The 13592-nt window shown below is 41.6% G+C and overlaps 1 protein-coding gene across 2 annotated transcripts in view; it reads left to right on the top strand.

Moving 5' to 3' along the window:
- The first annotated feature begins 2142 nt into the window (after positions 1 to 2142).
- prkcba (protein kinase C, beta a) overlaps positions 2143 to 13592 on the top strand; it is a 282970-nt gene continuing 271520 nt past the window's right edge. Inside the window, exons 1-2 of one of the 2 annotated variants that reach the window (XM_043711728.1) lie at positions 2143 to 2511; positions 2612 to 2643. In XM_043711728.1, coding sequence (XP_043567663.1) covers positions 2348 to 2511; positions 2612 to 2643 — 196 coding nt within the window. In that variant the 5' untranslated portion in view covers positions 2143 to 2347. The remainder of the gene's footprint in view (positions 2512 to 2611; positions 2644 to 13592) is intronic. The other variant, XM_043711727.1, reaches the window with a different exon arrangement.

The following is a 13592-nucleotide window of genomic DNA, read 5'->3' as shown; positions in this document are numbered from 1 at the left end:
GAGCATTGCTCCTTCATCAGGTGATTGTGGAGTATAAGATCGTAAGACACAGAATTTACAGCAAAAGTTTACAGTGTGATGCAACTGAAATGATATATTGAAAAAGACCTGGATTGTTTTAAGTCTCTCATCTTTTAGAATGACCATGTTGGTTTCCGTTCTTTCATCTGTAAATCCCAGAATTTTTTTAAAAGTTACATTCTCAAGTGAACTTTAGCAATAGATGCCATGTTGTCTCAGATAATGCATTGAATGTGTGAGGTGCCCTGTGTGGGGCTGTGACGAAACCTGTGTCGAGCCAGTGTCAGACAACATTCTGCAGGTTACTACTGTTCCATACAGTAGGGTTCGACAGTGCATCAAATTTGAACTCTCAAGCTTGGAACAGACTGAGTTTCTAGAGGCTTGTTGGTTTCACCAGTGATTGGACTGAACGCCAGGTTAGAAATGGCATTGAAAACTACCACTGAAATGCCTGAATTGTATACAGACAAAGGGATTTGTGTTCCTTGGTGTGTAGGTTTCTGCAATGCCCAGCAGCCCATCCTGCCTGGAAATAGGCAGCAGGCCACAGCACTCTGACTAGGAGGTGAAAGTTAAAATGACTGATAGGGAGGTTGGCTTTACTACAGGTGGCCTCAAGGTGAAAATAAGGCTGCATTCCCAGAAAGCAGCATTGTGAGGACTTTTGACCTTACCTCCCTTGCAGATTGACTGCAATAATAACTTGTGGTGCAGTGATAGTGTCCCTACCTCTGAGCTAGAAGGACTGGGTTCAAGACCCACTCAATCCGGGGGTTTGTCTAAACGTTGATTTTTTTTCAAAACACAAGCCCCGATCCTTTCCTATTTCCTGAAACCTGCTTCATCTCACACTCACCCCCTATACTCCTCCCTCACATTCCCACTCCTTCCTGCTTTCTGGAAAATATTCTCCCGCCCATTTTCTTTAGATTGAGCATGTTTCAGTTTGCCCAGGTCTGAGTCCCAGAGTAGGTTCTGGGCACTCTATCCAGTGAGGCACTAACAGGGAGACTGGGGCGGCAAATGTGTCTGATCACCTTCACTTCACCTAGATGGTCTTTCTGGTTTTCCTAGTAGATCCGTTCAGAGAGTCATTGATTTAGAATTACGGAAAAGTAAAACTTAGATTCTCAGCAGAACATGTAAAATGAATTTTCCAAATGTGCTCTGAGCCTGCAGTCCGTGGCCTCACTCTGTAACCAGTCTCTCCCCTCCTGCCCTCTCAGGCCTCTCCTAGTGCTAGTTGAAGTCCCTTTAGTTCCGTTCCTGTCTCCACGAGAATATTGCGCTGATTTTTGTGCTCCAACTTCGTCACAATTCACTGGGGGAATTTTCTTTAGCACTATTTTTCGAATGCGCCCACGGAGGTAACCCTCGGGCCTAATCTTACTTAAATGAAGGGAATGCAAAAATACACGCAAATCAACATCAACGCATTTCAAGGAACGAAATAGAAAAGCGACTAAAGGAAGCGGCTCCAGTGTGAAAAAAGGGACAGGACATACATAAGAAAGCAGAAGGTCTGACTGACACCATTCTCACAACAGGGTATGCACCTTGCTATAAGGGGCACTCACGCTCAGCTCTCTATCGATGTTGAAAATAAGAAATAACATACAGCAGGTGGTTTCTAGCCTTGGATTGCATGCTAAAGTTAGCCTGAAGTATCACCCTGATCATTTATAGTTCCCTCAGCCCAAGGGATTGCCATGATTTAATCTCCTTTACTTGGTCCCTGATGACAGTGTGCCGTCAGTAAACAGGGCGAGCCCGTCTCGGACCGGTCACTTCTTCAGGGATGGGAAAATGGGAGAACACCGCAAGAAGATGACTTGGCGCTCAGTCTCACCGCCTGCTGCCACTAATCAGACCTTAAAGATGTGCCATTTCCTTCGGGGCCAGTGACTGGCACCAATCCGCCGGGGGTGAGAAACGGGCTGCATGAAGCTACTTGTTGAACGCTTTGCAAATGAAGTGGTTTTGGTTCAGGTCCTGCTGTGGTGCTGCTTTCGGGGTTTATATAATAAATCCGAGGGGTTGGGGACAGACACCGTGTGTGTGTGTGTGCGTGCGCGCCTTCGGGAGGACGCCTTGCTCACTCTGCTTATGTAAATAGACAGTGAGAGGCTTGAATTGGGAAGAGGCGGAGCAACCTGACGTGGTGCTGGGGCTGAAGCAGTCGCAGCCCCGGCTCCTCACTGTGTTGCTATCTCTCTGCCCGTTCGGCTCACTCCAACAACAACAAAATAGGTAAGAGCAGCAGCGAGTCGCTGCTTTGTGCGCACTGCTGTTGCTGGTGCAGCTCTTGGAGCAGGGCTGAAGGATGTCCGACAGTGTGTATGCGATGGAAGGCGAGGAGAACACCATCCGCTTCGCCCGCAAAGGTGCCCTGAGGCAGAAAAACGTTCACGAAGTGAAGGACCACAAATTCATCGCCCGCTTCTTCAAGCAACCCACATTCTGCAGCCACTGCACTGACTTTATCTGGTGAGAGAGCACAGCCTCGTCCATAGCAGAGCACTGTTTGCCAATGCAATGCACGGCTCCCAGTGTCACTAATAGTCATTGTTTGTCTTTGTTTTAACAGGGGATTCGGAAAGCAGGGATTCCAGTGTCAAGGTGGGCGTGCCCTCGGGTACAGTAGCAACAGTGTCTTTAAGTGTCAGCTTGGAGTATTGAGAGAGTCCTGAGCTCAGGACAGTATCTGCAGCACAGTGTCTATAACACTTTACTCTTGTGGCGCTCATGTGATGCTCTGTGTGAAGATGAATCGGGGTGCAGTCTGTATCACCTCCGTTAATTCTGAATAATTTACTAACTTGTTATATTGAGCTGGTAGTGCCCAGTTAATCGAACATGTTTTAGCTGCGATGATAATTGTAAAGTGTACTATGAGGCGCAACAGCTCTTAACTGTTTAATATCAAATGCAGAGCTTTTTTTTCTACAAATCAGTAACTCGATGAACTGGAGTTGTGCTCTGTTGTATCGTATGTTATATTTTCGTTAACACAGCCGGATGCAGGTGCCATCCTTCACAGCAATTTTCTGAATCTACCAAAGTTGAGACTCGTGTAAGCAAAAAAATCGATCAGTTTCTCAGTGACTTTTAACAATATAATTTGACCGTCATCCTCCTAGTTTCACTTTTAATAAGACAGCGTTACAAAATATCCGTTTGTCTGACCTCTCTGTGATGCTTCCTTTTTAAATTCTTGAACTTGTTTCATGCCAGCGCCTTTATTAAAATTATATCCACTCTTTTATATTTCTTCAGTTTTTAAACCTTTTTTAACGTCTTTCCACTCATTTTTCAAAAGGCAACTGTTGAATCAGATCGCTTTACCCCCTCAGAACAACGTGCAACTTTCCTTTTGCAAGGTTTGCGTCTCAATGCCTTTCCTAACCCCACCCTTTCCTGCCTTTAAGCGGAAGCACTGAATCTGTGTGTATGTGTATAACAAAAATAGAAAAGTTAGTTTCGTATTTAACATTTTGCAGAGGAGTGCTATCAGCAGATGGTGGTACTGTGATTGGCAGATTGACAGGTTGTTTCACAGATAACCATAAAAGAAACATCACCTCAGGAAACCGTACTGTTGTTCCCACACATCCCACGTGTGGCTTGAGTTAGTTGGCAAATCTATCCCTTACTTTAAATCTATTTGACACATTATCTATTTCCCAGTCCCTAGGAGAGGCATTCCAATCTGATTGAAATGATGGTTGGTGAGTGTGCAGTCACCCTTACAGATTACACCTGCTCCCTACTGCTGGATTGGCCCTGTGAAAGGTTTGCACAGGGGAGGTCTGTGCTGAAAAGATGAGGAGATTATTTAAGGAGTTGTGATTCTTTAGCATGAGGCTGATCACCATCTCAGTGCTGTAATTCAGTAAGATATTCCCAAGTCTTCTAAATCAGGCTGGAAGTTTCCCCAAATGTCATAATTTCAGTTGATATGGAAGGAAGAAGCAAGTCAGCTCTGTGCCCAGTGTATTGACAGTATTTATCATCAGTTGGTATTCCCCAACGAGGAAATCTGACTTGCATTTTGTGTGATTGCTATGTTACTGTCCGAACTTTGATTTCTGTGTTGCCTTTCATAATCCCAAGACATCTCACAAGTGTTGTAGAGCTACTGTGGAGTTTGAAGTGGAGTTCTCCATAGCAAGCTCCCCAAAAAACAATGTTATGAAGGCGAGGTCATCTATGTGATAATTGGGGGATAAATATTCAATAGGACCCAAACAAAACTCACTCCCCTGCTCTTCAAAATAGTGCAATAGGATCTGTAAGTTCCCTTGCGAGGGCGAATGGGACATCGATTTAAGATTTTCTGCTAAAGATAGCACATCTTCACAAGTGTACTTCAATTTTAGTCTCAATATTTCTCCTCTGGTATATGGAGAGGAATTTAAATCTTCTAATTCAGAGACAGGAGTTCTCCTCATGGAGTCCTGGCCAACTGCCTTAAAAATGAAGAATTCAACATTGTTTCTGGGGTAGTTTAGATTAGCATTAAGGTCCAATCGTGTCTTCAAATGGGTGATGGTAGGGAGATTGGGAATTCTGCTGTTTCTTTGGAATGGTAACACCATCATGTATCTTTTGAAGTTCAAGCTCATTCAAAGATTTGCAAGTGGAGATTTCTCCATCTGTTTCAGCAGATTCTGACTGTGAGTGAGTGATGTCATGGTGCTGTGCATTTGTATATGCTTCACAGACTCAGTGTGAACAGACGCACAGTGGTTTTGTTTATAAAATATTGACATTTTAATCCCTTTAGAACTCTAAAATGGCAGGGATCAAGTAGTGACTTATATTCTCCTCTGGCCACACAATCTTGAGAGTTTTATTTTCGGTCACATCAGGTTGGTGGGGACAAATGCTGCCGTTTGAAGATTCTTATTGTTATTTGTGCTCAGGAATAATTCTTCAGAATGAGAATTCACACTGGGACAGGAGTAGGCCATTTGGCTCCTTGGGCTTGCTGCACAATTCAGTGCGGTTGTAGCTGATCTGCTGCCTGACCTCCACCTACCTGCACTATTTCCACATCCCTCGGTTTCCAAACATTGATATATTTCTGTCCCTAATATGTCCAATGACTGAGCATCCACAACTTTCTAGGGTAGAGAATTGCAGAGATCCCTAACCTTTTGTGGAAAGAAAACTCTTCCACCTGTCTTGCTCCTATATGGCCAATCCATTATTCTGAGTTTATGAACAGCAAACCTCCCTCCACCTCAGTTTGAAATGATCCCGTCCAGGGAACGTTTCCCTCTAAATTTCTTGAAATCTCTTCCCCCTTAAAAGTAATAAGTACAACCTTTCAGGAGACCAAAAATTGTATGCTATACTCCAGTTATGATTCACCAGGACCCTATATGTTTGCAGTAAGATGTTTTCATTGTCTTAGTCCCTTTGGCAACAATTATATTGTGTGCTTTCATATTAACTCTGTGATCAGTGTGCAATGATACACAGGTCCCACTAAATACCAAACATTTGCTGTCCTTTTATTTAAATAATTCAATGTTTTCTTACATTTTTCCTTCCAAAGTGAATAATTTCACACTTCTTCACATTATGTTCCACCTGCCGTGCTTTTGCCCACTCACTTAACCTGTCTATATTTCTTGCAGGCTCTTTGCATCCTCCTCACAACTTATTTTCCCACCTACCTTGTATCATAGCAAACTTGATATATCACACTCAATCCCTTTATCTGCGTCATGAAGTAGATAATATCCTGAGACCTTAGTACTGATCCAGCAGTACTTCAGTAGTTATAGCCTACACAGCTGAACGACACTTGTTTGTTCCTATCATTTTCTGTCCTTTAACCAATGCTCAATGTCACTAATATATAATCCTTATACTGCAAGCCCTAATTTTGTGCAGTAATTTCCTGTGTGGCACATTGCTGAGTGCTTTTTTGAAAAGACAATTCACAGAATTCACTAGTTCACCTTATTTATGCTGCTAATTAAAACTTCAAACAATTTCAGCAGACTTTTCAAACCATTTCTTTCATAAATTCATGTTGACTCTTCCCAATCATACTATGATTCTCTAGTGCTGTGCAATCGAGGCCTAATAATCGATTTTCCCAGATACTCATGTCAAGCTAACTAGCATATAGTTCTCCTTTCCTTGCTACCTTTGTATTAGTTAAAACTTAGTTAAAGGACTGTAACCTTGTGCATTAATTTTGATTCAAAACATTCATTTTGACAATAGACTGGATATGAGTTAGGCTAGTTGCTAATTCTGATGAACAGTTTTGATTCCTTGTATTTAAGGAATGTTTGAGTTAGATATTGAGCCCCTTAAGCCTGTCCTCTCATTCAGTGAAGTCATGGTTGATCTGATTAGATCAGATTCCCTACAGTGTGGAAACAGGCTCTTTGGCCCAACACGTCCACACTGATCCTCCGAAGAGTAACCCACCCAAACTAATTGCCCTACATTTACCCATGTCTAATGCACTTCACACTATGGGCAATTTAGCATGGCCAATTTACCTGACCTCCACATCTTTTGGAATGTGGGAGGAAACCGGAGCACTCGGAGGAAACCCACGCAGACACGGGGAGAATGTGCAAACTCCACACACATAGTCACCCTAGACCAGAATCAAACCTGGGTCCCTGGTGTTGTGAGGCAGCAGTGCTAACCACTGAGCCACCGTGCCACCCTAATCTGTGATCTAATACCATATGCTTTTGTTCCATAACCTTTAATGCCTCTGCTTAAAAAGAATCTGTTACACTCGGGTTCAAAATTAATAATTGATGTTACATCAACAGCCATTTCATCAAGAGAGTTTTAAATTTCTTGCGTAAGGAAAGGTTTCTTAACTTCATTCCTCAAAGGCTTTAAATCGAAGTGTTAGGTAATTTTCCCTAGTGCTAAACTTCTCAACCAATGTTTTGCGAGTTATTAATGAAAATTATTGTTACTAAAATAATGAAATTCCTTGTCAAATCAGAAAAGCCTCCAAACACTTGATGTATAAAAGGTTATTTTTGAAGTGCAGTTGCTGTTAAGGTATACACACAGCCAATTGCAGCAACCATGCACAGACAGCAATGAGATAAATAACTATTGTTTGATGTTAATTGCAGACACATGGAGAACTTCCTGTTCTTGATCAAGCAGTGATGTGAGATCTTTAACAGGTAATGGAGATATTAGCACCAGAAGTTTATTAACACTCTACTTTTGCCAGCTCATCCAAAGACATCCTTCAATATTACATTGCATTGTCAGTTTACTATTTGATGACACTAAATGGGTGTTTGTATCTTCAATCTTTTGACAAACAATTAATGGAAACAAACCACCACCAGATTCTGGCTATTTCACTTACTGTGGTATAAAGTCTAACTGCACAGATACATCAAAATTCAGTACCTAAAATATGCAATTTATAGAAGGAATGGGTACAGTACTGTCAGAAAATTTCAGCATGGATAGAAAAATCTCATGGGATTAGTGGAGGGCTGTCAGACTTTCAGGCCAGGCTCCTTTATTTCAAATCTCTTCACTTGACACATCTCAAATAGTAACATCGTCAAGTTGAAATGAATTCCAAGTGCTGAATTGTTACCAGTGTAGCTGATAACTCAGAGTCTGGATTTATTTACAGAATTTCGTACTTTGGCCCTGGGAACATCCCCAGACATCTCCCAAACACTTCTAGAAATTGGCTAATGAAAAATACTGGTTTTAGAATAGTGATAGAGTCATACAGCATGGAAACATACCATTCAGTGCAACTCGTCCATGCCGACCATATTCTCAAACTAAACTAGTCTCATTTGCTGACTCTTGGCTCATATCTCTCCAAACCTTTCCTATTCATGTACATGTCCAAGTGTTTTTTAAATGTTGTAACTGTACCTGCACCCACCATTTTCTCTGGCAGTTCATAGTACACATGAACTACTCTCTGTGTAAAAGGTTGCTCCTCATATTCCTTAAAATTTTCTCCTCTAACCTTAAAAATATGCCTCCTAGTTTTGAAGCCCCCCACCCTTGTCATTCACTTTATCTATGCCCTTCATGATTTTACAAATCTCAATATGCTCCAGTTAAAAAAAGTCCCAGTCTTTCCAGTCTATTTTTATATCTCAACTCTCCATTCCCAGCACATGCTGGTAAATCTTTTCTGAACCCTCTGCAGTTTAATACTCGCCTTCCTATAGCAGCGTGATCAGAACTGCATATAGCACTCCAGAAAAGGCCTCATAAACATCCTGTACAGCCTCAACATGATGTCCCAACTCCTATACTCAAAGGTCTGAGCAATGAAGGCAAGTATGTTAAATGCCTTCTTAACCACCCTGTCTACCTGTGACACAAATTTCAAAGATTTATGGACTGAATCCCTATGTCTCTCTGTTCTACAATACTACTCTGTTCTACAGTACTACCCAGGGCCCTACTATTGATTGTATAAGTCTTGTCCTTGTTTGTATTATCAAAATACAATACCTCACATTTTATCCAAATTAAATTCCATCTGCCACTCCTCAGCCCATTGACCTATTTGATCAAGATCTCTTTGTAATCTTAAACAATCTTCTTCACTGTCCACTATGTCACCAATATTGGTGTTTGTCTGCAAACCTACTAGCCATATATCCTACATTCTCATCCAAATCATTTAGATAAATGGCAAACAGAAGTGGCCCAAACAAAACAGTGGACATGATTTAGGTGTATAAGATTAGGAGGGGGATGGATACAGTGAGTAGAGAGCAGTTGTTCTCCTTGGTTGAGGGGTCAGTCACAAGATGGTTTGGATTTAAGGTAAGGGGCAGTAGATTCAGAGGGGATTTTGGGGAAAAACATTTTCTCTCAGTGGGTGGTGGGAATCTGGAATGTACTGTCTGGGAAGGTAATGGAGGCTGGAAACCTTACAATCTTTTAAAAAATATTTGGATGAATATTTCAAATATCATAACATTCAAGGATATGGGGCAGTGCAGGAAATTGGGATTAGGGCACTTTTAATGGTAGTTATGTCAGTGCAAGCTCATTTCCAGGCTTCTCCATCCAGTCTTTCTTAAACAATAGGCCAATGTTAGCCACCCTTCAGTTCTCTGGTATCTCATCTGTGCCAATAGATGATACAAATATTTCTGCTAGGGGCCCTGCAATTTCCTCCCTAACTTTCCACAACGTCCTGGGATGCATTTGATCAGGTCCTGGAGATTTATCTACCTCTATGTTTTCTAAGACCTCCAGTACTTCCTCTTCTGTAAAGTGAACTGTTTTCAAAACATCAATATTTATTTCCCTTAGTCTATGCCTAAGCTTCCTCTCGGGCCGCATGATAATGCAGGTGCACGTTAGGAGCAGCCTGGCTTTCAACAGTACGCTCACTATTAAAGGGACAGTTATTTGTTAAACTATATGGAAAGTTGGAAGGAATTAGCATTTGTTTCCCAGGTACAAAGCAGAAATTTGGTCATAACCTGATAAGGAATAGTTCTTTTAAACTACTATCTTTTTTAGTAAGGATTCTCTGATGGAAAATGTGACTTTGGGCAGGTATAGTGCAAGAGAATGGGCATCACAAAAGTTCAGGCTGCAGTTCTGTTGTCCTGCCAGTTCACATCATACTAAGTGGTGCAGACCACAGATATCCCCATGCTCAATGATGGGACAGCTGAGCACGTCTGTGCAAAATACATGACTGGAATCTTTGTAACACTATTCAACCTGATGTATAAAGTGAAAGACCCATCTGCTTTGCCTCCCGAGGATTCCAGCATCAGAAATGTCTGTCTTCAGCCAAATCAATACATTACATGTAACATGAAGAAACAGATCAATGCCCTGAGTGCAGCTCTAACATGTTTTTTGCCATGGGACCCAAGACCTGTGCTCTAGAACTAGTCAAAGCCCAGAAAAGCTGTTCCAGTTCAGCTCTAACACAGGCATCTACCGAACATTATGGAAAATTACCTGGATTTGATCAATTCACAAAAAAAAGGACAAATCAAGTTGGACCAATTGCCATCCCGTTGGTTGATAATAACTCAAAGGAAACGGACCAAAGGTGTTATTAAGAATGTTGTCAAGCAACACTTACTCAGCATTTATGCGCTCACTGCTCTGTTTGAGGTCGTTTACTTCCAGATCCCATTCCAGCATGGTCCAAACATTGAACTAAAGAGCTGAATTCTAGAGGTAAGGTAAGACTGAGCCATGACAATAAGGCAGCATTTGAGAAAAATGTGCCATCAAGGAGTCCTAGAAAAGTTGAAGTTGAAGGGGTTTTTACACTCATTGGATTCATAGCTAGAACAAAGAAGGATGTTTGTGGTTATTGGAGGCCAATTGTCTTAGCTGTAGGAAATCAGGGAGGAATTCCTCAGGGTAATGTCCTGGGTGTAACCATCTTTAACTGCTTCTTCAATGCCCTTCATTTCATCGTCATGTCAGCTAATCTACTGATGACTATGATCAGCAGCATTTGAAACTTTTCAGATGGTGAAGCAGTCCAGGTCTGCATGTCTGTTTTAACAATTAGCAGGCTTAAGAAACAAGTGACATCTGCACCACACTAGGACCAGGCAATGACCATCTCCCCGTGACATTCAAAGCATTGTCATTGCTTAATCCCCTCCTGTCAAAATCCTGGGGTTACAAATAACCAGAAACTGACCTAGACAATAAATAATGCAGCTACCAGAGGCACCAACATATGCACACACAACAGCACCACCCCCCCATCCCCCATTGCCATGCATTGTCACTTCAAGTCACCCACTATCCTGATTGACTGCTCCTTCACTGTTTCTGGATCAAACTCCTGGAGCTGACTTCCTAATTACACTGTGAGTGTATTTGCACCAGATGGACTGCATCCAAAAAAGTGGCTCACTGTCAACTCCTTAATGCCAGTTATGGATGTGTAACAAATGTTGGCCCTGGCAATAACACCCAGCTCCCAGGAAACAATTAAAAAGTGAGTAGTTGCTGATGCAGTGTCAGATACAACTCTGCAATTACTCTCGTACTTTATGCCCATATGTAGCAAGACCTTGGAGAACATTCAGGTTTGAGCAGGTAAGTGGCAATTGATGTTCCTGCCACACAAGTGCCAGGCAATGACAACCTCCAACAAGACATGATTTGACCATCTTCTTTTAATATTAAATTGTTATTTCATTGCTGACTCCCCCACCCATCAACATCCCAGCAAGTAGAAATTTATCATTTAGCTTACATATTGTGATGACTCCTTAATGCTGTCCATTGACAAGGCAAAGGTGAAGAGTACGACGGAAGATTTTCCACTTGACTGGATGAGGACAGCTCTAATAATACTAAAGCTCAGCATTACTCAAGACAAAGTCACCAATTTGACTAGCACTCCGTCCATCACCTTATATGTTCACTGTTTCCACCATTGGTGCTCAGTGGTAGCAATATGTACCACATGCAAAATGTACTATAGCATCTTACAAACGTGTGATCTCTAGAGCTGAGAAGGGCAAGGCAGCAATCATATGGAAATACCACCTCTGGTAAGTTCCTGACAAAGCCACACAGCTACCTTCACTGTTGCTGGGTAAAACCCTCCCTACTGTAGAAATACCTACGCCATGTGGCCTACAGTGGACAAATAGACTGTTCACTGCCAGCTTCTCAAGGACACTTGTGGGTGGGCAATAAATGCAGGCCTAGTCAATAATGCACACATCCCAAGAATAAATGTCAAGCTCCACACATATTGATCGGTGAGCCAACAAATGGCTTCAGCTTCCTGAAGCCAGAGGCAGACCTCAGAGACCTGGATAGCCAGGAACATTGAATGCAGCTCTTCTGCTGGATACAACCTTTGAACTCATTACCTAATGGAATTGTTCCTATACCATGGAGATTGCAGTAGTTCAAGAGTGTGTTCAGCACCACCTTTTCAATGGTAGTGAGTGATGGACAACCACTGCTGGCCTAGCATTGTTAACTCACTTCCCATCAACAAGACCGAGACACAGGCATTCTGCAAATGGTATACAGGGAATGGGTGGAAAAGCAATTTCACAGTTGCCCAGTGAAGATTAGCCAAAACCTCCAAACAGCATTTAAACTAAACAAAACTTATTAGATTTTAAAGTAGATTAAGGTAATTTGTGAGTGTCCTTGAAATTTTAACTGTTATGCGCAGAGAGAAAATGTAAGCTGGGAGTAAACATTGTGTAGACCATATTTGCCATCCAAAATTTGAAAGATTGCCATAATCTAAAAAGATCAACAGTCAGTGCTTAATAATTGTGCCAGAAATATTGAGGCTGCACTGGTTACATAATGAATATTTGAAATGAGTTACAAACTAGGATCTAATCAAGAGGTTTGGTTGGTCTGCATGTAGAACTTGGGATACTTGGGACTGGGTTATGGGTGCAATTAACCAAGGAATTTGGGTGGTTTACATAAAATGCTGCTAGAAGACAGAGTACAGGTTGGCATTTAATCAAGAGGTCAAATGGATTGAACACACAATAACAGGTATCTGGCGATAAGCTATTGAGAGTGAATCATGGAGTTTGAGTGATTTATTCTTGAGTAATACCAAGGTGTGAGTTACCCCAGTTACAATCTAATCTGAGGTTATGATGTTGTACTGACTAAGAAATAGGTTCATGTGGTTTGTAATTGATTCTTTAATGGAAGAATAAGTTTTGTGATTCAAAATTAAATTGATACATTTTTTGTTTCATGTACTCTCCAAGCATTTTTGGAGCCAGTTTTCTGCGAGAAATGATTATCAATTCACAGTTTGTTGAAGTGGACAGCAGCTTAATCAGCAGCTTATTGAATTATTTGAAGCTGATTATTTCTGAATTGAAATGTTTTGTGCATATTACAAGTGAATGCTTACTGCACTAAACATTATAATAAAATAATAAAATCATAGAGGAGGCCAGTCAGCTAATCATGCCTGTGTTGCCCGTTTTGAAGGAACTGTCTAATTAGTCTCACAACCCCTAGGCTATCCCATTGCCTTTGTATGATTCATAGACCATGTAGTTCTGAACTACAGTGTGGATTAATTAGTGTGGAACAGTCATGGCTTTAGCTGAAATGTTTGCTATCAATTTCCTGCACATATCCAGACTGTACATTTTTAATCAAGAATGTTGGAATATTGCATGCAGTTCTGGTCTCCTTCCTATCGGAAAGATGTTGTGAAACTTAAAAGTGTTCAGAAACTATTTACAAGGACGTTGCCAGGGTTGGAGGATTTGAGCTATGGGGAGAGGTTGAATAAGCTAGGGCTGTTTCCCCTGGAGCATCGGAGGCTGAGGGGTGACTTTATAGAGGTGTATAAAATCATGAGGGGCATGGATAGAATAAGTAGACAAAGTCTTTTCTCTGGGGTGGGGGAAGTCCAGAACTAGAGGGCTTAGGTTGAGGGTGAGAGGAGAAAGAAATGAAATGAGCTGCCAGAGGACGTGGTGGAGGCTGGTACAATTACAACATTTAAAAGGCATCTGAATGGGTATATGAATAGAAAGGGTTTGGAGGGATATGGGCCAGGTGCT

Source organism: Chiloscyllium plagiosum, chromosome 21 (assembly GCF_004010195.1).
Source record: "Chiloscyllium plagiosum isolate BGI_BamShark_2017 chromosome 21, ASM401019v2, whole genome shotgun sequence".
Lineage (NCBI taxonomy): Eukaryota > Metazoa > Chordata > Chondrichthyes > Orectolobiformes > Hemiscylliidae > Chiloscyllium > Chiloscyllium plagiosum.
Note: the sequence above shows the minus strand (reverse complement) of the source record. Positions and strands in the feature narration are given on the sequence as shown.